Source organism: Oryza sativa, chromosome 7 (genome assembly GCF_034140825.1).
Source record: "Oryza sativa Japonica Group chromosome 7, ASM3414082v1".
In the NCBI taxonomy this organism is placed as follows: domain Eukaryota; kingdom Viridiplantae; phylum Streptophyta; class Magnoliopsida; order Poales; family Poaceae; genus Oryza; species Oryza sativa.
The window spans coordinates 15771373-15798613 of NC_089041.1; the positions used below are offsets into that span (position 1 = coordinate 15771373).

The 27241-nt window shown below is 45.2% G+C and overlaps 3 protein-coding genes and 1 long non-coding RNA gene across 6 annotated transcripts; 2 read left to right on the forward strand and 2 right to left on the reverse strand.

The window, feature by feature from the left end:
• Nucleotides 1–7598: 7598 nt before the first annotated feature.
• LOC107276075 (uncharacterized) lies at nt 7599–11047 on the forward strand. Of its 2 annotated transcripts, none has more exons than XM_015790833.3 (5): nt 7599–8125; nt 9138–9233; nt 9306–9354; nt 9753–9878; nt 10676–11047. In XM_015790833.3, exons 1-4 carry the CDS (start codon nt 7646–7648, stop codon nt 9842–9844), a joined length of 717 nt encoding a protein of 238 aa, XP_015646319.1. In that variant the 5' UTR covers nt 7599–7645; the 3' UTR covers nt 9845–9878; nt 10676–11047. The 2 variants fall into 2 exon arrangements, with proteins under 2 accessions (XP_015646319.1, XP_015646320.1); XM_015790834.3 differs by having other exon boundaries at nt 10680–11047.
• A 351-nt stretch (nt 11048–11398) lies between these two features.
• Nucleotides 11399–14998, reverse strand: LOC4343134 (uncharacterized). The gene is made up of 4 exons (XM_015789215.3): nt 14900–14998; nt 14724–14777; nt 11948–12017; nt 11399–11840 (listed from the first exon to the last, which is right to left on the reverse strand). The coding sequence occupies exons 1-4, from the start codon at nt 14960–14962 to the stop codon at nt 11791–11793; spliced, it is 237 nt and encodes a 78-aa protein (XP_015644701.1). The 5' UTR covers nt 14963–14998; the 3' UTR covers nt 11399–11790.
• A 2511-nt stretch (nt 14999–17509) lies between these two features.
• Nucleotides 17510–19261, reverse strand: LOC136357156 (uncharacterized). 2 transcript variants are annotated; one of them, XR_010742319.1, is made up of 6 exons: nt 18922–19261; nt 18657–18808; nt 18322–18492; nt 18179–18228; nt 18017–18087; nt 17525–17738 (listed from the first exon to the last, which is right to left on the reverse strand). It is a non-coding gene; the product is annotated as an uncharacterized lncRNA (long non-coding RNA). The 2 variants fall into 2 exon arrangements; XR_010742320.1 differs by lacking the exon at nt 18179–18228 and having other exon boundaries at nt 17510–17738.
• A 597-nt stretch (nt 19262–19858) lies between these two features.
• LOC112939674 (uncharacterized) lies at nt 19859–20914 on the forward strand. The gene has a single exon (XM_026027187.1). It carries the CDS (start codon nt 19859–19861, stop codon nt 20912–20914), a length of 1056 nt encoding a protein of 351 aa, XP_025882972.1.
• The last annotated feature ends 6327 nt before the right edge of the window (nt 20915–27241 follow it).

The following is a 27241-nucleotide window of genomic DNA, read 5'->3' on the forward strand; positions in this document are numbered from 1 at the left end:
AAAAACTTATTTCGCAAATAGACACCTGAAAAAACTTTGTAGCACTCCTTGTTGCATAAGGGTAATATAGGAGTATACTTGTTCTTGCTCTTGTCTCTGTGAGAGTTACACACCCATGAATCTTCTATTATATATATTATCATATTGTTTACCAAACACAATTTACACCTAAATTACTCATTCATCAAATCCAATAGCCTCTATTTATCTATGTCGGATCGAACATTTGAGATTTGCTCAGCTCGTTAGCTTGCTCAACTCGTGACTGATTTGTCTTGACTTGGCTTATTGTGTTTTTCCTAGCGAGGAAAGTTGTTGTTTGAGCTCAAGTACATAAGAGCATCCCTAGCAGATGCTCTATCCGAGACTCCATCCGAGATGTAGCACACAGGAGTGAAAAATGGGCCTCCGGCAGATACGCCATCGAGTCATCCAAAAAGTATCCTCACGCGTCAAAACGGAAAGAGAAATGCCAAATATAGTGTCTGTATCCTCACGCCATATCATAACGGTGGCATCGAGATCGAGCTCCCGTGTCACGCCTAGAAATTCCCGAATAGAATTCCAAGCAGAATGTGCATTAAAACCCCTGTCCAGGACCGGCCAGGGTACACAAACGACAAAGTTGACATATAGATCAACGTCTTACAATCATTATAAAAGTCTTACATAAATGCAGCGGAAAAACAAAAGATAACTGGAGTTAAGCCTTGACTTGGATTGCAGCGGGAACACCACTCCACAGGCATCCTCGACGGCACGGACGAAGCCTACTCCTCAAAGAAACCACCATCGAACGCATACTCGAGCTCTGAGGGTTTGGAGATAGAGCAAGACTGAGTACTACCCACTGTACTCAGTAAATCATACCGGAACGGAGAGTATGATGCAAAGTATAACCAAAGGAGGGCTAAAGGAGATCATTTGCGTAAAGCTAGCATTTATAAACAGTAGTTGAAAGCAGTAAAACAGTTGTAATAATTAATCAATATTAAATCAGTCACTGCTCAACGCTACACCACGTTGAGATAGGCCCAAACCACCACCTGCACTAATCAGTTCCATTAACTAACTAGGGGTGAGACTAATCACGGTGAATCTGGTTGACCGCCCATAACCGCGGGCACGGCTATTCAAATAGTTTTACTCTGATCAGAGGTGTACAACTGTACCCACAAGACATAGCCCCACGACACGTTACCGTGCGCCGACATGCCACCACGACATACCGGAAAGAGGCCGTGACAGGACCCTTCGCATAACCCCCTCTAACCAAACACACCACACCTCAGGTTTCACCCCCACTCCTCGCAAGGCAGCGGGCAGTCCCCTCTCGTGCCTAGGTGAATCCGAAAGCGATAAAGGCCGTCGCAGGGCCCATCCCGCTCCATCACGCCCACCCTTGCCTGGATGCGTCAGCTAGAGGAAAGCTACACTACAAGCCCAGCCGTTGCCCATGCTTGCTTGTGGTAAGTACGATAAGTTCTTCCAGGGCATCCCGTGAACCGGTCCTTAACTGCCATGGGTGCGACCATCAAAACCATGCACCCACAGCCCACCATTTAATATATTTTATTTAACCAACACCAGAGCAGTGGCACTAGTCAATCATCAATATTAGAATATGAAGTCTAAGCATTAGTGTAATTTCCCCAATGTGTACTAGTTGAACTAAGCAAGGCTAAGCAATCACTAATCCAACATCTAGTCAAGTTACAACCCAAGCTAGCCAAGGAACAGGATATCAAATCATAAGGCTGAGACAGTAGGTAATCATCCTATGGTATCATTATAAAATAATGCAATATTTAAAGAAAAACAATAGAGCATTTGCAATATGGGATCAACATGTTCAAGAGACAAGCATGACTTGCCTTGCTCTGCGGCTGGAGGAACCTTGGCGACTATTTCGAAGTACACCAGAGCGTCGGGAGAGCCGGAATCTAAGCGATATACAAAGCAAACAATACAAACAGGCTATAAGACTACTGAAACAGAGAACAAAACCATTTTTAATGGATTCTTTGCATTTTTCTTGATTTAGTGAGACTTAAATGGGCACTGTATTTTTACTATAAAAGAAAAAGCCTTAATTGAATTATTGCGCATTAATTAACCCCGGATGACATCAGCGAAGGTGGGGGGCGCCGGCATGCGGGCCCCACATGTCATCGGCACAAAGGCGCCGGTCCACGGTGAACCGAGTCCACGGGACCGGGGACGGGAGCACCACGTGGCGCCGACGTGGCACCGACGTGGCGGCCACGTGGGCTGCCACGCGGGCGGCGATGGACGGCCCCGATCTACCCTCTACCCAAGGGTAGATCGGACGGCGGAGGCAGCGCGCGGCCAGGCGCACGCGCGAGTGGCTTAAGCCGGCCCGGCGGCCATGGTGCACGGCGGCGGAGCGAGGCGGCGAGCAGCGGCGAGCAGCGAGCGGCAGCGACATGACGGCGGCGCGGCTAGGCGGCAGCACAGCGGCGCGGTGGCTAAACGGCGGCGCTATGCGGCGTGGGAGAGAGAGAAAGGGAGAGAGAGAAAGGGAGGAGGGGATGCCTCGCCGACGAGTATTGATGACGGCGAGCGGTGGGAAACGGCGGCGACGGCGGGACGGGCTCCGAGATGACCTAAAGAACAAAACGAGGGAGGTTAGAGAGTAAGAGAGGCCGCAGCGAGCTAGGGCGCCGGCTGAAGGCAGCGACCATGGCGATGCTCACCGGCGCAAGAGGGACGGCGGATTCGGCCGACGGAGGGGTGGACGAGGTGGTGCTCGAGGCGGTGAATGCAACGGCGTCGACGGCGCGGCTCGGCGCGACGGCTAGCGGTGGCTAGCGGCCACCGGAGGGGCGGCGGCGGCGGAGAGGTGCACGACGGCGCTAGAGCGATGGGGTGCACCGGAGCGGTCGATGGAAATGCGAAAAAGAGAGAGGAGGGGCCGGGGATGCTTTATATAGGCTCGAGGGGGCGAGACGTGGCTGGGATTGGCAGGGCGTGGCCGGCGAAGTGGGGAGGTGGAGAGAGAGGGCCGGCGGGATTCGAAAAATCGAATCCCGGCCGTTTCTCGGCTCGGACGTGTGCGGGAAGTGGGGCGGCGGTTGCAGGACGTGTGGGAGAGGGCGCGGGAGGCGGGCGACGTGGGCGGGACGCGCGGGAGAGGCGGTTACGGGCACGGGCGGCGCCGGCCGGAGGTAGGGGACAGGCCCGACAGGTGGGCCTCACCTGTCGGTGATCCGGAGAGGGGAGGGCGCGGGGCGGCCGCTGGCTGGGCCTCGTCCTCGGGCCGGCCCAGCTAGCGCTAGGGAGAGGCGGAGGGGAAATGGGCCGGCGGCCCAAAATAAAAAGGAGGGGAAAAAGAAAAGGAAAAAAGAAAAAGAATTTTCCAGGGGTTTAAATAATGCTTGTGCTCAATTTTAATTGGTTAAAATTATTTCTAGGGCTCTGAAAATTTCACTAAAAATCCTGTTAGCATATTTTGACATGTAGAACCCAAGAAAAATTCCACATGCCTTTTCCGATTATTAATTGCCTTTATTAAATTAGGGTTTCTCTCTTGCCTTTACACAGGTAATTTCTTGAGACCATTTATTAATTTGATTTAGGCTTGGGAGAAAAACTTCAGGGTGTGACATCCCACCCCTATTCAGAGTTCCGAATCGATCTCCCCACCATCGCGAACTTCCCTCTATCGTCGTCGTCGCCGACTAGTGAAGGTGAGTACCCCATGCCGTTATGTATTTTTGTATGGCTATGGTGGTAGCGGAGGGTGAAGAGGGTGTAGCCATGGAGTGAGGGTGGAGAGGGAGAGGCATACCAGATACCAACTCGATAATCGCGATGAATAACCTGACGACAAGGAACAGAACAACCTCGTCATGGAGCATTCAACTGCTCATATTCATCTTGTGCGACTACTGTTGTTGCAAAGATGAGTTCATCGTCATCCGACGATGAATCATCCAACAGAAGATGCCTCAAAATAAAACTCATTGAGTGATGGAAGAAGGATGCACAACAATGTGGATGGAGGAAAAAGATAATAGACAATGTAATGGTATATATAAAGCTCATTGAGCTGAAGTTTTAGCCGTTGGATACAATTTGAATGAAATAACCGTTGGAAAGCTAGTTGTTCAACATATCAATTTGAAAAAAATGGTTCACTCATCACTAGCTAGCATAGCAATTAAAAAAAATACCACACTACAAATATATTTGTCAAAATATACTCATTTCAAAAGATTATTGCGATAAACAATACCGTTAAAATTTAATCGTTCAAAATATAGCCCTTAACAAATTAGTACAGATGTATGGTTAGTTGAAAGATATACTAAAATACAGATGGGTGTGATACAAAGGATGTACTATGAATGATCTGTTGCAGTGAGAAGGGATATGAAAGATTTAGATAAATCTTATGAGGATATAGAGGATCAATTTTGGATAAATTATTGTGGATTCTCTAAGGAACCAGCTTGAGCTACTTACGAGCTTACCGAACTGAGAGCAAGCAATGCCCAAAGCTTCCTAGTGTTTACAATCGAGACTCCAGCTGCTGAGCAAGTGTCCTGAGTCACATCTGCCTCACCTTCTAGGCAGTCCGCATGGCAGCACCATCGTCGTATGCCCAAGTCATCGTGTCACCCCCAATCTAGCTAACACTCCATAGACGGAGTGCCACTAACCCACTGTTGTCTCGTCTCACGGCTATATATGCTCTCGCAATCACGGGGTCAGTGGTGGCTTGCCGCACTTGGCCACTCCCATCCATTGTCGTCGCTCAACACAACAAACACTCGACGCCAACGCGTCCTTGTTTGCCATGGAGGAGAAAGACGAGGTGCGAGATCAACACCGTACCTCCTGCAATCAGCATACGTGGAATCCTGGAGAAAACACGTGATGTTCTCCTCCTTGTTGACTGTTGCTATATTGCAACCTATACCTGTTTTTTTAAGTTACACGAGCTAAACAATCTAGCTCAAGCCATACTTAGCTCTTTAATTATCTTAATGAGGTAGAAGCCGAGCCGAGCTTGCTCATGTTTTAGAGCCGAGCTTAGTCTCTAAACTCATGTTTTGGAGCTTGTAGAAGCTGCAACTTCTCATAAAATATCTGGCTTCATCAAACAATGTCGATTCTTATCTAGATTTAGAGAATATGTAGTTATAAAATCAAAATGAACTATAACTAACTCATTTTTTTCGAATTATTAGAAGTTGGATAGGAATATCAACTAGCTGTAAGTATCACAAATAGGGTCTAAGCCAGGTTTTTTCTATTTGCAAGCTTGTCTTATGTCCCATGGATCATAGTTGGTTCCTAAATATTTGACTGTTCGTATTTTTCTTTCAGGCATACATTTCTCTATAGATATACTCATATCATATATTATCACTTTCTTCAGATTTTAATAGATGACACAAATTTTTGACATATGTTTGAATCATTCGTTTTATTCAAAACTTTTGTGCAGCATAGTAATTATTATTGTTCACTGCTATATTCTACAAATCTGAAATTGAGCTAGTGTGTGCAAGATATTTAACTATTTGACATTCTTACAAGTGGTAATTAAGGATTTACCACTGGACCCACATGACATAGACACATGAGGGCTCACATGTCATAGACTGCGAGTGGCTAATCCTTAATTGCCACATCTATAAAGTGGTAAATAGTTAAATACTCCAGTATGTGCAGGTCTACACAACTACAAACAACTGCTAGCGTGCATATGTGTTGTTCCGATAGTACACATTAGAACAATTTTGCATGTGTGGATTGTTTTGGATAGGTTTGTACGGGATAGGCAAGTTATTGTACTAGAATGAGCATTTTACAAGTCGTATCTGTTTGTATCCACCTCGCAAGTTCATGCACTATGAGTGTAATTTACGCCTGAAAAATGTATAGCCTTATCTTTTCATTTATGCTTATGCTTATCATCCAAAATTTAAATTTTTTAACCTCAAATTTGGAGATGATTTTAGGATTTTTTTTTCCATCGTAGTTTATTTTTCGGTACTTTATAGATCGTTAAGAGCACATATATAAAATTTTTATTCATAAATTATTTTTCATTGGTAAATATGCCATTTCACTTTTTCCTCTTATCAGCCAAATGACGAGGGTCTTAGTTATACTTAAATAAATCAAGTTAAAGTTAAAAGAAATAATAGTTATGTAACTTTTCAACATCATCTTTAAAATCGCAGGCAATGTAATTTGATATTTGCACGTATCCTAAAGTCTCGAAATAGATTGTTTATTACATTTTATTTCAGAAGTTCTAGTCGCATTGCCGTAGGTACACTCAAAGTAATCGTGCATATTACTCCCTCCGTCCCAAAATATAACAATTTTTAGATGGATGGAACATAAACAGATGTTCCATCCGTCCAAAAGTTATTATATTTTAATAAGGAGGGAGTAATATATTAAGGGTCCGGCTCAAATAAACAAGTTCGATACCTTAACCAACTCTCCTGCCCTCTTATTCCAAAAAGAAAAAAAAAGATAGCTTAACCAACTGAACAACTCGTGCTGCTTTTTAACTGCAGAAAACGGAATACAAACTATTCCAGGTATTTCTGATATAAAGTAAATTTTACCATACCCTAGGTTTTAAGGCTCTTTCAAAGTAAAACCCCTGTGGTTTGTTTTAAACTGAAGTTTTTGGTGCAAAATATTTCTTGTAACGTGAAACCCCTGTGTTTTGTTTTAATGAACTGAAGGTTTTGGTGCAAAATGTTTTAAAAAACCTCATGTTTACATGAAATATTCATAATTACATTATCGCATATGATATTCTTATTATATGTTTACATTAGTAGGCTCAAAATACGTATCTCCTCCAGGTATTTTATCTTCGTTCTTACTCTTGCACTATACAATTTGAAAAAATATATCGGAAGATACATCAACCGGTTACTTATACATATAAATAATCATATTACGAATAACCGGTGCTCGTTATAAGACTAACATGAACATATACTCATCAATATTTTATATTATTTCTTTTTATAATTATTAATATAAAAATATTAGGAAAAACAACAATATAAATTTAAACAAGGGTTTCTTAAAGTATTTGATTCTTTAAAACAAATCGTAATATGTAGAGTTATGTATTATGAATACCCTAAAATTTATGTTTTTGCTGAAATTTACTTAAAAAAGCCTAACAATGTGACTAGTCATGTATAACCGAAAACTTGCACTTTGGTTAATCTGGACCATCGAAAATTCGAGACGCCATCCAACAGCCGGATAGACGTGTTGTACCAACAACGTCCAATACTCCAATTCAACATAATAAAAGTGCAAATCATATACTGTATGTAGTGTAAAATTAAAAACTTGGTGACGTAGACAAATCTTAAACCTCCATCTTAAATGAACAACAGTGTTTAAGTTTCCAACGCATATATAATTTGCAACTACAAAATTTTCCCTTCAATATATAAAACGATGGAGCGGCCCCACATCTCTCTCTCTCTCTGACAGGTGGCCCTACTGGTACCGCGTCCTTGCACGCCGGCTGGCCCAAACGGCAGCATTTCCAAATTCCAATTTCAAATCTCCCGAGCCGTAGCGACTAGCGAGTAGCGAGGCGGAGAAGAAGCCCAACCCCCCATCCATGGCGAGACCCAGGGCGACGACCGCCGCCGCCTCCAGGCCTAGGCGGGCCAGCACCAAGCCCAAGGCGCACTCCTTCCTCTCCCCCGTCGCGCCGCCGCCGCCATCCGCCCGTGCCCGCGCGCGCGCCGGCCCCTCCTCCCCGTCGTCGTCGTCGCCGTCCACCCCCACGGCGGCGGGCCTCAGCTTCCTCTCCTCCCCGGGATCCTCCGCCTCCCCGAATCCCGCGCCCAGGTCCAGGTCGTCGAGGCGCTCGCCGCTCGCCAGCCCGCGCACCGGCACCGCCTCCCCTCTCTCCGCCGCCGTGGCGCCGGGGGGCCCCGCCCCGTCCCCTGCATCCGCGGCGGTCTCCAGCGTCGGGGACCTCAGAAGCTCCGCCGCCTCGCAGATGGAGGCCCTCAAGCGCCGCCTCGACGAGCTCCACTCCCGCGCCCACACCGACCTCGACGCCTCCCTCTCCCGCGCCTCCAAGCGGTTCAAGGTGAGAGCCTCGTCTCGTGCACCTCTTTGCTACCATTTCGGCCGCGCTGATCGCTAGGGTTTCCCTTCCTTGGTGCGGTTTACGCCCCTCGGTGATCGTTATCGAGTATCGACTAGAACGTTTTCCTTGGTCCCTTACTTTACCTGATGCTTTAGAGCTTTATCCTGTGAGAAATGAGGATTTCCTAGCGTCTCTGTGTTGTTTCATATGGCTGCCTAATCTAGTATGGCGAGCAGAGTTTTGTTCCATTCTGTTGATCCGTGAGTATGTCTCGGTGCATCTGATGGATTATTTTTGAGGCGGGATTTTCTAAATGTTAGTTGGTGTTATTTGTCTATCAGATCCGAATCGGTATAATAGATATGCTCTGAAATCTGGATTGGTGTTTCATCGTGACAGCAAACTTTCATTTCTTAGATTCAGCGACAAGGGTGGGCATTTGAGCCCCCTGCAATTGTGTGTCATGTAAGCAAGGACGACTTGCAATGAGTTAGTAAGCCTGATTTGAAACTGTGTAATCCGGGACCTTGCAGGAGGGACCTTTGAGATATTAGATATTTGCTCATGGCATATGCATTTTCATGGATGTTCAGTTTAGTGGTTAAGGTGGCTAGAGGGCTGATCCCTTAGAATGATGCTGGATTGTTGGGCTAACTTACATGGGCTATGTTTCTAACCAGTGAAAATTTTATCATTCTAGGATGAAATAACACTGAAGGTATCATCCATTTGTGTTCAAAACTCTTAATACCAGCATGTCTGTGTATTTTGTTCATCCACAGCAGATGTCAACAAACAATGAAATATGATTAGATGCTCATAGATATCTGATAATCAGCCTTTGGAGTTCTGCAGAAAATTATAACTGCAATAAGAAAACTAATATGTTCAGATGATTTTCATGTACTCCCCTCACTGAAGATATGTTCAACTAAGCTAAATGCATTTGGAGTAACTTCTATTTTCTGTGCTTTTTGAGATAACACCGTGTGAGATTTCAATATCTTTTCAGATCCAGGACCACGCCTGTCAGCAGCTTACAGATGAAGTGGACAAGGAGTACAAGAAGATGTCTGACAGCATAAATGAAAATACAGAGATGATCAAGGTCAATTAAATCATTTGTTCACAATAGGGTTTTCAATTCCTTGTTTGAGCTAAAATTTATTCCCTTTTTCAGGCAAAGTACAAGCAGATCATGGCAGAGGCACAATCATCTACATCTCGTGGTATTAGATCCATCCTTGGAATTTCTTATCCACAATATTCACCTTAATTACACCCTTGCTTCCAACAATAAACTCATGACCTATGAACCGGCATGAGTGAAAAAAAAAGAACATGCTGTTTTTTGTTTCTTTGGTTTCAATGCTCTTGATGGTTGATTAGTTTCAAGTGGTCTGTTTCTAACAGAAAAGTATTTCTTGAACTTGAATTATGATCATGATTCTTGAATACAAATGTTAAAGGCTAGCTGATGATGATATATGCTATCTAAAGGGCATTGCTAGTTCATTCAAATTTGTGTCTATGGTTATTACTTCATTAATCCCCACGTTTGAAGTTATTGTAAGAAATGTATTATGTTCTGTAACCTCAACAGTTCTCATATGTTCCTAAAAATTAGTGTGCAAGGTGACAATCCCTGAAATGACGAAGTCTGTGGAGAAAGCTATCGATGGTCTGCGCAGCCGTTATAATATCTCAATGCCAGTATAGGTAGCAGTTCAAGCTCCACATACTACACTTCTGAGTAAGAACTACTTTGCACTTTTTTTTATTGAAACTACTTTGCACTGTTTATCTGAACTATTATCTTTTCAACCTTGTATGACTGCTACTTCAATTGATACAAACTTGAAACTTGTATTTTAGTTCTCCACATGGATTGAGCTGTGACCTGTCCATTTTTAGAACCCATCCAAATAATGTCTGATTCTTGCAAGTTAAATCTGGGAAGTAGCATTAAAGTTTGTAGGGGTCTTAACTCTTTCAAATCTCATGGAGGGATAATAATGAATCTTTAATGTTGGCAATTTTTTTTTGTGATATCAACTTGAGGCCGGAAGTAATTCTTCCATAACCTAAAAGAGATGTTGCCGAAAGACGACATACATGTTCTTGGCAGTTCTACTGGCCTACTGGCTATGCTGCAGCTAGAATTTGGAGCTCGTTTGTGCAAAAGAACTGATGTCTTAGAAGTTAGAACTAGGGATTATATGTTCTCTTTATGGTTTAGGAGTTTTGCCGAACAAATGCATTCCTATTTATGGCATTCATGCACTGTTAAACTCATTCATCAGTATACAACTTACGATGGTCGAGAACACGCTAGTGTGTGTAGAAGTGAGTTATAAATTTCCCCCCTTTTCTTGAAGAGTAGATATTCTGGTAGATGTCCGGGAAATGCTCTATCAAGTGCATAAAAGACGCAGTTTTCATATACTGTTTCCAGTTTTACTTACACAAGCACATTGCATGCAACTAATCTAACATCTCATGATGCAATGTCTCCGAAACCTGACAGTTTGAACTTGTTTTCCTTGTCAGATAGGCATCTTCACTTGACGTGATCGTATGGACCGTGATTCCGTGAAGCCTTGCCTTCAGCATGGCGGTGGTCACTACTGTTTGGACATATGTAGATAAAAGGAGTACACAAACATCACGCCATTCATATTATCATATATAATCAAGAACATAGGGTGGTAGTTCATCAGTATAGAAAAGAGTATAGGTAGTTCATCAATTACCTTTCCTGCCTGCTTGTTTTGTGAAGCAGGTCGTACCTCCTGTTTTCATTTGCTAAACTGGTATGTCCTCTGACCAACTTCATTGTGTTCTCAAAACCAATGATATAAAGACTCGGTACATAGCACCTTTTCCAAAAGAGGAAATTAACTGAAGAGAACTTCTGCAGAGCTGGACGATCCTGTTTACCTGTTATGCTTCAATGCCAAGTTTGATACATTCCGTTGTTTTGTTGTAAATTCTATGCTGTTTTAGTTTGATCTGTTTTGTGGGATCAATGCGTCACTCCGCTGATTTTAACATAGTGATCAACGAGATACACGACGGATATAAACCAATTTGGACACGGACATTTGCCACATCTTTATTGTTTCGTCATTCGTCAATCAGGTTTCATGAGGCAACGCACAAGCATTTGGAAATGGAAAGAAAGAACTTAAGATGTGCTTAGCTGCGAGCAAGCCTTTTATCCTACCGAGCTGGATTCTGGAAGCATACAAGAGTATTGACAGATCCTGAAAATACAAGCAACCAAACATCAATGGGATCCTTTCGAGTTTCATGACTTTCAAAGCACAGCACGAGCACATTCCTGTTTGCAATACATCTTCTATTTTCATCAGAGAAATTCACTTTGTGCTGACAAGCTAGCGATGAAGCAGTGATGTGTTTACAAGGAAAGCTACTAAAAATAACCCTACCTTAGCCCTAGCAGTCTAGCCTTTTTTTTTTTTGAGGGGATTTAATCTCTAGCTTAGCAGAACCAAACATGCCCATGTGATGTCATCCCAAATAAAGCTGACCGGAATCACATTACAACAAGGTCTTAGCATAGGAACAATAAGCAAATCTGCATGTAAATATGATTCAGCAGAGCAGTTCATGTTCAGGAGTTCAATGGTTGCGGTGATGCTTCAGGCTTGATCAAGCTTCTGCAATCGAGATTTCGCCATGTCCAGTTGCTCTATGAAGCAGGAACAAGATGGAAGAACAGACAGGCATGTTAGCAACAGAAATTACTGGCATTAGCTATGCGGAATCGACCAAACGATGCAACGCAAATCGCCGTACTCTGCTCAGACGTGACCGCAGATTTGACGCTCTTGCGGAAGAAGAGGTTGCAGGTCTTCTGGTACACCGCCTGCATCATCCATCCAAGAAGAGTTTCAGAGCAGGAGACATGCCAACATAAATCTTTTGTCAGTTTTGATGTAGCAAGAGCAGCTAATGCTGGATTTCAGAGCAGGACAAATGCCAAACATGAATCTATTATCAGTTTGATCCAGCAAGGATAGCTAATTTTGAACTATTACCAGTAAATCTTGACCTAATTTGGTGCAGATATCGTGACATTTGCTGCCATTGGTGACCAAAGATCTAAAATAGTGAAAGCAACAAGCTTTCTTGCAAAATACTGTGCCACATCATCCAATAAATATGGGCCGCCCGATATCGGTTCCGGATGATGCAAGCCGTAGGATCCTTTGATTGGCGAAATTTCTTCTCCACCCTTCAGGAAACTTCTTTTCGCTAAAAAATCCTTCCATGTCCCTGAAAGGTATGAAAAAAAAAAAGTTTGCTCCGTCGACGCCTACGCTCCAGAGTGTAGAATCGCGATAGGCCGAGACACCGGCGACTAGTCCCTACTGCCGCCGCCGCCTCCCCACCTCCTAGTCGCGGCCCTCCGCCCTCAGCCCCCAAGGCCCCGACGCCACCACTTCCTCCTCTTCTGTCACGCCTGATGGGTCGGCGGACCGCGAACATCAGCTCTCAGTAGCGACACAAGATGAGGAACAGGAAGCAAGGAACAAGAGTGGAGGCCAAATCACTAAGGGTTCTTCCCTCTACCAATGCTGCCTCTGTCTCCACTACCTCGTCCCTGCCCTCCACCCACGGATCGATCTAGCCACCGAATCCCGCCGCGGCAGGAGGCTGCCCCGCTCGCCACGATGAAACAGGGCGCCAGCTTCTACCGTATCTCCGAGGAGACGCACCGTATACTGCACCGCCTCGCCGGTAAGCTCTAGGGCATATAGCAAACTAGAGATGTTCTTGCTGATTGCCAAGAAGCTGCGTGAATTCCACCCAACAACGTTTCACTATAGCAGAGGCTGATGTACGCAACTTCGTCGATTCTTTGTCTCCATTAATGGCGAGAGCTGCCAAAGATCCTCTTCCGAAAATTAATTGCACAACACAATACTGCTTGAATCTAGGGGTGGATTGAGTAAGAACCACAAATCCAGTTTGTCAATAAAATTAGCATGTCCCTAATTTGTAAAATTATCAACTATAGACCACTTGACAGAAACAGTACCTCAACGCCATAGCTCAAATTAAAAATCAGCATCTACTTTTTTCCTTCACCATGATACATGGATAGTCCATTAAAAGAATGTAAACTTGCTGGTTGAAACAAAACTTTTGTTCTTCAAGAGCAGAAAGGTATTAGTAGATTACTCCTTTATTCACCTCCCAATAGTGCAGAAACAAGAAATCATAGCATATCTCCTCATTCTGCAAGATAAGGGGCTAAGGAGCCTGAGGAGTTCAGTTTGGAGCTATTTAGGTAATGAGATTGCAGTGCTTGACAATGCATTGTCAGGGATTGATCAGAGAGTAGAACTTTGCAATAATATGGTAATATTATGATATATGACAGGACCAGATATAGGATTTTAATTGTAATTGATTCAGTAGCTTTTCAATCCATACATATATTCTGAAATCAGGCAAACACTAGCTACGATACCAAATCAATGTCTCTGCATTTTCTTCTACATTTCCTCACAGCTAGCTTGCTTAAATTGTTTATATGTTTAACCACACCTATTGGATGTCTCATGATACTCATAATATAACCAAGAAAAACTCAGATAAAATATCATGCAATTTTGTCCTTGCATTTGCAACAAAATTTGAAGTTATTCAGATTAAAACGGTTAATTTTTAGCTAGGTTCATTCGGTTTCATATCAGCAGTAATCTTCAAACATCAGTCAATACTCTGATGGTACCATGGCTGCAATATGCTGATTAAAAATGGTTGTTTCCCCTGTCACTGAATTTTATCTGATGATTAACATGACCTGCATGACAACCTTCAGAATTTCTGAGCATAAATACGCCGCCTTCCTAAATAGTTGGAATGTGTATAGTTAAATGCTTCATTCACAATATGGGTTTTAATCATTATATAAATGCTTTTTTTTCTTGATGGGTATCTTAAGGACAGTCCTAAGAAGTCAAGTATAATCTAATTCATCTCAGATTATATGCGACATATTAATGTTCTAAATCTGAACTACTTTCGGCTTTATCTCCTTCAAAACGGAAGATGATGAGCTCTTTGCTATGCATATATAATATGAACTTGATATAGCACTGGTACAGGATGGTCTGAATCTACACAGAATAAGTGTTACAGTATTATTTTTCCTATTATTATTTTCCTGAATTAGTAAAAGTTGTTTTGTAGTCATTATTATATTTACTTTAAAAGTAGCATATTGGTTACAAGCAGCACAAATATGTTTTTCCATGTGAATGGATAAATGGGATGTAGGATTGTTTTGAGTTTATGTTGAACATGGGATTATACATTACAACATCAATTGTGTCATAAAATTTTTAACTATACTCCTAGGTAATGCATCAATAACGCTTAATGATCAAAATTCAAAACAAACCAACCTATTATAACATTTCCAGCATAAGAGTTTTCTTATATAGGGGGTTTAAAATGGGTATCCAAAGTCGCGCGTTGCGCGACCAGGTGGCTAGTTGATGTGAATTGTACAAGCACATAGTGAAGTGTACTTGGGAAGAGGAAGAAAGGGGAGGCTAACCCGGGAGGGAGGCAGGTTGTTGAGCTCGCCGATCGCCACCTCGTGCGCCCTAATCTTCACGGATCCAAACCAATTTCAATCCAACCAGAAAAAAAGTCTTAGCCTCACAAATCAAATCCCCAAGAACAAGAATCGATTGATTACACGCAGTGAGATCGCTGGTACGGTGAACCTACCTCTTTCATGAGCTGCACCTTCTTGTCCACCTCCTTCGCCGCCGCCGCCGCCGGTGTCGCCATGGGTGTCACTCTGCTGCTCTCCCTCGAGAAACCCTCGATTTGCAACGAGCGAAGAGAGAGACAAAGACGACTCGATGAAGCCCACAAGATGCAACGCGGCCCAAAGCCCGGCTCTCGTGAAGCCCAACAAGGCCCACTGTTGAGAGACCCCACGACGTTGGGTCCCGGCGCGGCGGCGCCTCCGACTCGCCGTCGCCGGTGTTGGGTCGCGACGGCGTTCTCTCCCGCCGCCGCCGCCGGTGACCTCGCGCCCCCACCCGATACTCCCCGGCCGCTCGGCTCGTGGACCAGATCGACAATGTCGCCTGAGAAGCCAACCCTACGGCTACAGCCACCCTGACATGAGGGCGAGCGCCCGGGAGAACGGAGGAGGAAAAAGAAAACCTCCGATCCCGGCGGCGGAGGAGATCAGCGTCAGGGGCGGTGTCGTTTCGATGGCCGACGGGCCCCGCGCGCGCGGCCGCGCCCTCGCCGCCTCGCCGGCCGACAGTCCCTGCTCGCGCCGAAGCCGCGCCTCGGCCACCCCCGCGCCGGCGCGCGCACTCCTACCCCCAGCCGCCGGCTGCCCGCCGCAGTGCCGGCGTGCCGCGCCGCCGTGTCCCCTCGCGTTGTGGAGGCTAGGATTAGGGGATGGGGAGAGAAACGGATGGCACTTGCGGGCTGCCGAGCTGAGGCATGAGGAGGAGAGGTGGAGGCCCTGGAGGGGAGTGTGCACGAGTGGGCCGGCGACTAATGGGCCAGGAAAGATGAAGAAGGCCTAGGAAGAGCAGTTTGATTGCTTATTGTGTTGTTGGGGGTTTCTTTTCTTTTTTTTAATACTCCCTCCATCTACTTATACTAGTAATCGTGCACGTGCAATGCACGTTTTTCATAAAATATATCATAGGAGTACATTGAAAGTTTGGAAACTATAACTACCAAAAATAATTTATTCAACCAAAATTTATAAAATATATCTCATGTGTAACTGTAAAAAATATATAACCAACATTATCATTACTTGTAAACATGGGCGTGACTGTCTGTTTTGTACAAATTTTGATAGGAGGTAACAAAATAGAACCGAAGCCAAAGGCAATACAGTAGCCACCTTTTTCTCTACAGCTGCTCCACTGCGTGATCTCGTCAAAAAAGAATTTGTCGATAATTCGCTAAATTGACCATCCCTCTTTCTTGAAGTTTCTATTGTTTCGTTCCATCCAACGCCACACCACCCGGGGGGGGGGGGCATGGGGACGTCAAATTCCCCAACAGACAAGCAAGAAGAGGGTCCTGAGCCCTTTGCTTTGCATCTTATCTGATAAAGTCTTGTGACACCACCATTCCAATACTGAACAGGCTGAAGGAGGGCTAGCTGAAGAAACTTCAGTCAAGCACAGGCTTATTCTTGCCCGGATGGCTTGAACTAATCTACTCTTCATGAACAACTGATGAGATGTCTCAAGGTTCGATGCATAGGGGACAAAACTAATTATTTTGCAATTCTAAGTTATAAACAACAACAGTCCATAGGCGATTCTAAGCTAGGAGACAAGCAAAAGATTAATTTACACCTCAAAGTCAAAGGGGCCTGACTTCCAAACAGGTTGCATCAAATCTTATCTGATCAATACCTTAAAATCAAATTGCCATGTAGATGCCTAATTCTGACCATCGCCATGAGTTCCTTTAATTAGTGACAATGTCACCCCTTCCAGCAAGCAGCGTCAAATACCAAAATATTCCGTTAAGAACCCCATTGATAGGTCATGCCAAACATCATCTATCCAATGATTGTCAACCGACGCATCTTGTACTGCTATGTTGTTTCAAAAATGCATGAATAATTATTGCCCTATTGTTTTTAAATTGCACAAAAAGTGTAGCATTATATGCAGTTGGAACAATGTTGAGTGTTTCCCAAGAAATATGAAATCCCAAGAACACTTATCCTTGAATGCCAGGTTTAACCTATAGACAAAAAAAAAATCTCAAGGCACCAGTCACCACTGCTAATAACATAAAAGCAATGTTATGGAATGTTCCTACCAGCAAGTCATTACATTATAGATGCATGGCCCGCAGAAATAAGCATTAATAACATTGTTACAGGAAAAGAAATAGCAGCACAATCTTGTATAATCAGTAACATACCAAAGTAATGAGAGCGAGAAAAGAAAAATTATCCACATAAAGGAGAGATGTACCTGATTTTTCTGTATTATTGACAACAAGATCTATAGACAAATGGTAACTTTAGTTTGTATGCTTGTAGAAATCAAATACTAAACTGCAAAAAGAAGATTTTTTTTTGGTAGACAAACTTACCTTACCTGTATTCATCAGTGCATTCATTTTGCTGAAACTTAAAATATGCCTTAACTTATGGTATTCTTAAAAAATAAAAAGCATGTTCTCCTCCTCAAGTATCATAGAACAAAAAGCAGCCACTATGTGACTTAAAGAAGACTCAAGAGTTTAACTTGCATCTAGAGCAATTAATAAAAGGTATAATGCAGTTCTAAAAAAAAAGGTATGATGGATGATTTCATAAGAAATTTTCAAATGGACACCATTGAACAGGGATAAGCTTTCCCATTAATGCCAATGGACAGCTGCATAAAGGGAAATTTGCTTGCATGCTGATTAACATCTATGATTTATGAACTAATATATTTATTCAGGAAAAAAAATCTATGGTGCCAGAAGATTCATGTTGCAATAATTATCTCTACAATGGCTATGAAGATATGGTTCCTTGCAATGCTCTTCAATATAATCAGCTCATCCAAATTCCCTGCATTGAACTCGTTAAATGCCTAGACCAAAATGTAATAAGCATTATTAGATACAATGGCTATGAACCCAATCTAGCTTGCATTATTACTACTATCATAATGTTTTCTTCCTAGCACTGTGACATATAATGAATCTCAATTTTTTACGATATATCAAAAATAAAAGAAAAACTGATTTTCAATATCATGTTAAGGCAAATTAAGCAAGCCACATATATAATACATAATGCAGATACATTGAAAATGCCAAACGGAGACAACATGCAGATATCCTCACCTGTTTTCAATTTGGTGATGTGAAAAGGCCTGCATTTACGTGAAGACCACCAAGAAGTTTGTACACATTTCCTGGGAAGCAAACAATTGCATAAGTGCAGGAATGCAGGCATGGCAATTCAGATGCCAATATGAGAATCAGGTCATGAATAAACACAGGTACCAGCATATTTAGTCGTGAGAGAAGAATGCCAAGTTTGAAAAAATTTAGACCTGAATATGGCAATTTAGACCTGAAAAAATTTCTCTTGACCAATGATAATATAACTAACAAGAAGGAATGCAAATGACTGCCAAAAGAGGTACCTGAAGTTGTTGTTTATACTCTAACGAAGAGCAGTGGTGTCCCTGTTCAGCATTCTAACGCTGTGAATTGGTTGTTGAGGTTTTTAGATGATCAGTGTGAAAACACTACAGATTAGACCACAACAATCTTGTCGTTGCCAGTTCATCTCTTGGATTCTTTTCTCTGCTCCACTGCAATGCATAATTTTGCAGTGAATAAGCATTCCATCGAGCACCTACCGTGCAACGTGCAAATGGGAACAAGAACAGCAATAGACAACATGAGGCATGACGTTGAACCTAGCTATGCTCTGAGGTTTAGTGAAGATTGAAGCGATGGGAATCGATTGACTTACTCATAAGCTCAATTTCCTCTCTGATTGTGAGAGCCCCTTGCAATGGTGGCACAAGGCAGGACCACCGTGAGAGTGGTGAAGTGGTGATACCGGCGGAAGAGAGGACGTCAACAACAGGGCCTTGCCTTCGGGGGCGTGGCGGAGTCGCAATGCTGGTGGAAGAGAGGGCGGCGATGCCAACGGATGGCATGGCCATCAACAAAAACCCACACAGGAACGGAACGGAGTGAGGCGAGAGGGTTAAGATTTAGGAACAGATCCTCACCTAGCGGCTAGAGCCTGGGCCAAATGCACACCGATCAGATGCGCAGGAATCCCACCGCGGGAAGAGGAAGAGAGGAGGGGAGGACTCCGTCGTCGCCGCCGCCGCCGCGCCGGTGCAGGGCCAAGTGATGGCCGCCTCCTCCTCTGCTTCGCTAGGGTTCGCGGTGTGGGGAACATAGCCACATAGGGGTGGTGGCCGGTGGGGATTGGGAGCGAGGAGGGGTGATTTTCTTCACGGTGGTGTTCGGCGGCGGCGGGGAGGCGCAGAGCGGGGAGGAGCACGCGGCGGAGTCGGCTCCGTCAGGGGCGAGGAGAGGATGAGCGAGGCGGAGTGCGGGGGCGAGGAGGAACGCGGCGGAGTCATCGCGCGGCTAAGGTGGGACTGTGGAATCATTGCGTTGGGATGGAATCGATGGATGAGATTAGATGAGTTGGCAGATGGACGGATGAGATGGGAGGGGTTTGATTTCACCTGTCGGATTGCGAGGCACAACTCCTCCTTTTTATATTAGTATAGATATTTCCAAATCTGAAAAATTTATTTTTGATAGGCATATTTCAATCCAACAACCTATCCTCTTAATGACTTTCTCAGATTTAATCCGTGACTCTCCATTCTTCCACACAAGATTGGCTACATGGGCATCGAGAAATGTAAATATTAATGAATCGCTGGTTTACGAGGAATAACTTGTAACATGTTTAAATAGATGATAAGTATAATTACTGTTAGCGTGATATATGTGTACATGTTTATCCCTTGGCTATCCTCCCTATCCTCCCGATTCTGTTGCTATAAGTCGGTTGAGTAGATCTGGTTGGTTGTGCCTATATATGTACTCTCACCGTGATCAATACACACACGTTGAGTCATATTCTCTCACATGGTATCAGATTCCATCTAGCTTCCGCAACCCTTCTCTCTCCCGGCGTTCCTCATGGCGTCACCTACCCTCCTCCCTGACTCAGCTCGCGCGGCCCTCGACGACGCCGTTCAAGCCGTCGCCGACGCCGTCCGCACATCCTTTACTCCACGTGAAGGCAACACCGTCGACCCCACCACCGGGACCTCGGTCTCCAATTTCGCTGCCAACCGTGCGTCCAAGGCCGCTCATGCCGCCCTCTCTGATGCCCTCACCGCGTTCGTCCTCACCACCAACATCGATGGAACGCCGCTCTCTACCTCCTCCTCGGCGTCTCCCTCCGACACGGTGCTCCCTCTCTCGACGTCATCTTCTTCCTCGGCGTCGGCTCCAACTTCTTCCTCGGCTCCTTCCGCCCCGGCCGCACCGCCTCCGGCTTCATCACCTCCGGACCCTGTGGTGTCACTCCCTCCGGCCCTGGAAGCCATCCTCAGCTCAGCGCGGTTCCCTGGCGCCCCTCAACAACCTCTACGGCGCCCACCTGCTGCGCCGGCCCTCGGTCCCGACGCCCTCGCGGCTCTCCACGCGCAGGTCGTCTCCGTCCTCAACATCAAGGCCCTGGTTCCCATCACCCTCGACGTCGCTGCCGCCAACTTCACGCGCTGGCGCGGCCTCTTCCTCGTCGCCCTCAGCAAGTACGCGCTGACGGATCACGTCCTCTCCGACGACCACCGCCCCGACCTCGCCAAGTGGTTCCAGATGGATTGTGTAGTCCTTGCCTGGCTATACGGCTCCATCTCGGCTGATCTTCTTCAAGAGGTGATGTCACACGACGCCACTGCTTGTTCGGTTTGGCGCGCCCTCGAGCTCCAGTTCCTCGGCAACTGCGAGCAGCGTTCTCTCAACCTTACCACCGAATTCCGGACATTTCATCAAGGCGACCTCTCCGTCAACGACTACTGCCGGCGCATGAAAACAATGGCGGACTCCCTTAGCGACCTCGGCGACCCACTGTCCGACCGCGCACTCGTCCTCGCCACCCTCAATGGTTTGAATGAAAAATTTGATACATTACGTAGTCTCATAACCATGCAGCGTCCGTTTCCGTCGATCGCCGACGTTCGCTCGTAGCTCTTGCTGGAAGAGCTTTCAAAGGCCGGCCGCCCCTCTGGATAGAGCACTGTCCTCCTCGCCGGTGCAACAAGCAACAAGCCGTCATCCTCGCCCAATCCCACGCATGCGACAGGTTACGGTGCCGGCCAGGCCAGGCCAGGCTGGCTGGCCCTCACCTGCAAACCCCTGGGCTGGCACCATCCACGTGTGGCCTGGCCCAGCGGGACGCGGCATGCTCGGGCCAAGGCCTGTCGGGGCCCCCTTCGCTGGCGCAATCCTCAACGGGCCGCCGGTCGGCCCAGTCGGTATGGCCCCAATAGCATACCAGGCCACCTTCCCCACGAATCTCCCTCAGGCTGGCGTCGGCTCGGCTCTCCAGACTCAGCCTAGCACGCCCCACGGATCAGCATAGCCTGTGGGCTGGTTCCCTGGTACGCCTTCCCAGTGGGACCAACACTCCCTCGCCGGCTCCTTCAACACTGCCACGCTTCAACAACCGCCGACAAACGATTGGTACATGGATACGGGTGCTACTGCACACATGACATCGGACACCGGTATCCTCTCCTTTACCCACCCACCCACTTCTCGTGATCCCTCCCATATAGTTGTTGGAAATGGCTCCTCCATACCTATCACTGCTATTGGCAAAACTAACCTACACCACACAAATTGCTCCTTTACTCTAAATGACATCCTATGTTCCCCTGCCATTATTAAGAATCTTATTTCTGTACGTCGCTTTGTCTTTGATAACTGGTGTTCCGTCGAGTTCGACCCTTTTGGCTTTACTGTGAAGGATCTGCGTACCAAGACCGCGATCGCCGGGTGCAATAGTTCCGGCCCGTTATACGCCCTCCATCGCACTCTGCCACCTTCCACCGCAGCAGCCTTCACCGTCGCCACCTCCACCGACGTTCTTTGGCACCGGCGTCTTGGCCACCTCGGTCAGGATGCCCTCGCCCGCCTTCGCACCATCCTGCCAATGACCAAGGAGCACTCCACCGGCCTCTATCATGCCTGCCAACTCAGCCGCAACACCCGCCTGCCATTTACTACCTCTTTTACTAGAGCTTCTACAAACTTTGAGCTTTTACATTGTGATTTGTGGACCTCTCCCATTGTTAGCGCATCCGGTTTTAAATATTATCTTGTTATTCTAGATGATTGCTCCCACTACGTGTGGACCTTTCCCTTGCGCTTCAAGTCGGAGACCTTTTCCACGCTCTCACACTTTTTTGCCTATGTGAAAACTTAGTTTGCCACCAACATCCGCAGCATCCAGAGCGACAACGGGCGCGAGTTCGATAACTCTAGCGCCCGCACCTTCTTCTTGACTCACGGGGTCACACTACGGATGTCCTGCCCTCACACCTCCCCCCAAAATGGCAAGGCCGAACGCATCCTTCGTTCCATTAACAACATCGTTTGTTCCCTCCTATTCCAAGCCAGCCTCCCCAACACCTTTTGGGTCGAAGCGCTACACACAGCTACCCACCTCATCAATCGCCACCCAACCAAAACCTTACAACATCATACCCCACACTTTGCCCTCTATGGACGCCACCCCTCCTACGACCACCTCCGAGTGTTTGGTTGCAAGTGCTATCCCAATCTTTCCGCCACTACCCCACACAAACTCTCACCCCGGTCCACCTTGTGCGTCTTCCTAGGCTATCCACTCCACCACAAAGGGTATCGGTGTTACGATCCGGTTTCACACCGGGTGATTATTTCACGTCATGTTGTGTTTGATGAGCAATCTTTTCCATTTGCTAATCAGTCTGCTAATAACAGTGCTACTGATCTTGAGTTCTTGGAAGACTTCTCTTCTCCAGTGCAGCTGCCAATCGGACGACCCACCACATCAGACGCGACTGCCTCCAGACGCTTGGCACACCCCCCTCCGCCAGCCGGGCCACCGGCCTCTCCATCAGTCGCACCTGGGCCGGCCCAGGAGACTTCCCCGACATTCCCTGCGCCACACACGCCACCGGCCCACTCCCCTGGAGCGTCACAAGGCAGCTCCCCTGCCTCCCCTTTGCGCCAGGCTTCACCGGCCCACTCACCTGGGCCGGCCCACGGCATCCACCCCCCCTCAGCAGAGGCGCCATGGATGCTGCCTCCCCTACCGCCGGTACCCACACGGCCACGCTCGGTGAGGAATCCCACTGCCCCTCATCAGCCGACTGCTCTTGGCGAGTCCCCGGTCATCAACGAGCATGTCATGACCACACGCGGCAAAACCGGTGTGCACAAACCCGTTCAGCGCCTCAATCTTCATGCGGCCGCCCTCTCACTCGTGCCACGCACGTATCGGGCGGCCCTTGCTGATCCGCAATGGCGCACTGTGATGCAAGATGAGTTTGACGCCCTCCTCTCCAATCGCACATGGGATCTTGTGCCACGACCACACAAGGCCAACATCGTCATCGGCAAATGGCTGTTCAAGCACAAGTTCAAGTCCGACGGCTCCCTCGACCGCTACAAGGCACGCTGGGTTCTTCGTGGCTTCACCCAGCGACCCCGCATCGACTTCGACAAGATGTTCAGTCCAGTTGTCAAGCCCGCCACAGTACGAACCGTTCTCTCCCTCGCGGTCTCTAGGAGCTGGCCAGTACATCAATTGGACGTCAAGAACGCCTTCCTGCATGGCACTCTATAGGAGACTGTCTACTGCATCCAGCCGCCCGGGTTTGTCGATCCTGCACATCCCGACAAGGTCTATCGTCTCAACAAGTCGCTCTATGGTCTCAAGCAGGCCCCACGAGCTTGGTACAGCAGATTCGCCTCCTTCCTTCTCTCAATGGGATTCATCGAGGCAAAATCCGACACCTCCCTATTCATCTATCGCCGAGGACAGGATACTATTTACCTTTTGCTGTATGTTGACGACATCGTGCTCACAACATCGACTGACAAGCTTCTACATTGGACCATCTCCTCCCTACAGTCCGAGTTCTCCATGAAGGACCTTGGCTCACTTCACCACTTCTTGAGGGTCACAGTTGACAGGCTCCCCTCAAGCCTACTTCTCCACCAGCGGCAGTACAGTCTTGACATCCTCGACCGTGTAGGCATGGCCGACTGCAAACCGTGTAGCACGCCTGTTGACACCTCTTCCAAGATGTCAGCCACAGTTGGTGCACCAGTTGCTGACCCAACTGACTTCCGGAGCTTAGCAGGTGCCCTACAGTACCTCACCTTCACGCGACCAGATATTGCTTATGCCGTTCAGCAAGTGTCTCTTCACATGCACGACCCTCGTGAGCCTCATCTCACTGCGCTCAAGAGGATATTGCGGTATGTTTGGGGCACGTTGGATTATGGATTGCACATTCAGAAGTCTCCTGTCACTGACCTAGTTGTCTACTCTGATGCTGATTGGGCTGGCTGTCCTGACACTCGCAAGTCAACCTCCGGTTATGCAGTTTTTCTCGGTGATAACCTTGTTTCTTGGTCCTCCAAGCGCCAGAACACGGTGTCCCGCTCCAGTGCAGAGGCCGAGTATCGTGCAGTGGCAAATGCTGTCGCCGAAGCTACCTGGCTACGACAACTACTTCAGGAACTACACACACCGCTGGCAAAAGCAACCGTTGTCTATTGTGATAACGTCAGTGCTGTCTATCTCTCCTCTAATCTAGTGTAGCATCAGCGCACTAAACATGTGGAGATTGATCTACATTTCGTTCGCGACAAGGTTGCTGTTGGTGCTATTCGTGTGCTGCATGTTCCTACTTCCTCCCAGTACGCCGACATCTTCACCAAAGGGCTTCCAACGCCGGTCTTCCTCGAGTTCCGGTTCAGTCTCACCGTTCGTTCTCATGACGATGCGACTGCGGGGAGGTGTTAGCGTGATATATGTGTACATGTTTATCCCTTGGCTATCCTCCCTATCCTCCCGATTCTGTTGCTATAAGTCGGTTGAGTAGATATGGTTGGTTGTGCCTATATATGTACTCTCACCGTGATCAATACACACACGTTGAGTCATATTCTCTCACAATTACTTATCCTTGGTCCGTGTGCTAAGATGAAATATGACTATCAAAAGTAGATGGAGGGAGTACGCTAGAAAAAATGCCCGAGCGTTGCAACGGGTGGAGGCTATTTTAGTTTTATTATTGCTATACGGTTTAGTTAAGGTGATATTACTATAAGAACTAGGTGAAACCCCGCGTATTGCTGCGGGAATTTAGTATGATAACAATAAAAAAATGTGTAAGATAGCTAGATAATATCAGATTAAGTAAATTAATGTGGTTTATGATAATTTAAATTTAAATAGTATGTAGAATGGTGATTCAAACGTAAAAAGTAAGGTGGTATGACTTTATGGAAGAAGAAAAGTAGGGAGATAGTTTGGACCATAGATTAATCATCTAAAGGCTAAAAACAATTGATGTGATATGACTTAATTAGAGGAAAAAAGGAGAAAGATAATTTGGACCATAGATTAATCATTTAAGCACTAACTAAGTGAGGATGAACTATATAAATATATAGGATATCATAAAACATAATAAAGATATACATTGAAACATTATGTGAATTATGTTGGATGATAATGTAACATGTTTGTATTTGAAAAGCTCTTAAATTATAAAAACTATAAAAATATAGCATGTTTGCATGATGTTTAAATGTGTTGATTGTTAGTGGATGATGATGTGGCATCTTGTTAGTGAATGATGATGTGGTATCTTTGCATGTTAAGCTTAAGGAGTTAGTGCGGGATAACTTTATAGTAAGATAGGATTTGCTTGGATATATTTTTTTTGTAGAAAATCATGTGCTGCGGTTAGGAGCTCGATCATCTCAAGTAAGCATGTAAATTAATTTTTTAAAGAGATTTCTTATGCATTGCTCCTATATTTCCAAAAGCGAACGAACTTAAAACCTAAATCAAATACAAATCCTTGTTTCCAAAAGCAAACGAGCTTAAAAATCGACTCATACACGGATGACGTAAGTACCAGCAAAAATATCTTCAATCTTTATAATAGTTTTACCGTAACAATTCGCTTGGATATATACTTTTCTAGAAAATCATAAGCTGTAATTAAAAATCCGATCATCTCAAGTTAGCATGCAAGTTTTTTTAAATAGATTTCTTACATGACTCCTCCTATATTTTCAAAAACGAACGAATTTAAAACCCGACTCAAATACAAATCTATATTTTCAAAAACGACCAAACTTAAAAACCGACTCATACACGGATGACGTACCAAAGTACCAGCAAAAAAAACTTCAATTTTTATAATAGTAGAGATAGAGATATATGAAATACAGAGTATATATACTTTTTTTTTTCAAAAATTTCGGGTATACATCTGAATGGGGCTGGCTAATGGGCGATCGATCGCTTGCGATCCCCATCCACCCCTATACACTCCTCTCCCCCCCTTCCTCCTCTCTTTCTTCTCTTCCTACTACACCATAAATTTGAAGAAAAATAAAAAAAACAAAGTTGGAAAAATTTATGTATAGAAATACTATATACAAAAAATATCTGAATTCAAATTTAAATTTGAAATGGGTATGTAAACTTTTGACTTATAAACTTTGGGTCTATAAACTAATATTTGAATTCAAATTCAAATTTGAATCGGATATGTAAACTTTTGACTTATAAACTTTGGGTCTATAAACTTTAGGTGTATAAAGTTTAGATGTATAGAAATACTATATATATAAAAAATATTTGAATTCAAATTTAAATTTGAAACGGGTATGTAAACTTTTGACTTATAAACTTTCGGTCTATAATCTAATATTTAAATTCAAATTCAAATTTGAATCGGGTATGTAAACTTTTGACTGGGTCTATAAACTTTAGGTGTATAAACTTTAGATGTATAGAAATACTATATATATAAAAAATATTTGAATTCAAATTCAAATTTGAATCGGATATAATTTAAATTCAAATTTGAATCGGGTATATAAACTTTTAACTTATAAACTTTGAGTCTATAAACTTTTAAGTGTATAAACTTAGATGTATAGAAATACTATATATAAAAATATTTGAATTCAAATTCAAATTTAAATCGGATATATAAACTTTTGATTTATAAACTTTGGGTCACTAAACTTTAGATGTGTAAACTTGAGGTGTACAAACTTTAGGTGTATAAATTTACTAAAATAGAAAAGTAATCCGGTGAGGGAGAGGGGATCCGAATCTGATCGCTAGGGGATAGATCGCCCCTTAGCAATCTCGCATCTGAATACCCATGAATCAATTGTGGGCCCGCCCCGGATTGAAGCCCACAAGATGCAACGCGGCCCAAAGCTTGGCTCTCGTGAAGCCCAACAAGGCCCAATGTTGAGAGACCC

Bases quoted from the DNA above. Each gene is read 5' to 3' on its own strand.
- LOC107276075 (XM_015790833.3), top strand. From the start codon at position 7,646: ATGGCGAGACCCAGGGCGACGACCGCCGCCGCCTCCAGGCCTAGGCGG. The intron at 8,126-9,137 runs GTGAGAGCCTCG...ATATCTTTTCAG, and splicing joins GCGCCTCCAAGCGGTTCAAG to ATCCAGGACCACGCCTGTCA. The intron at 9,234-9,305 runs GTCAATTAAATC...TCCCTTTTTCAG, and splicing joins AAAATACAGAGATGATCAAG to GCAAAGTACAAGCAGATCAT.
- LOC4343134 (XM_015789215.3), bottom strand. From the start codon at position 14,962: ATGGCGACACCGGCGGCGGCGGCGGCGAAGGAGGTGGACAAGAAGGTG. The intron at 14,778-14,899 runs GTAGGTTCACCG...GGATCCGTGAAG, and splicing joins AGGTGCAGCTCATGAAAGAG to ATTAGGGCGCACGAGGTGGC. The intron at 12,018-14,723 runs GTTAGCCTCCCC...TGGATGATGCAG, and splicing joins ACAACCTGCCTCCCTCCCGG to GCGGTGTACCAGAAGACCTG.
- LOC112939674 (XM_026027187.1), top strand. From the start codon at position 19,859: ATGGCGTCACCTACCCTCCTCCCTGACTCAGCTCGCGCGGCCCTCGAC.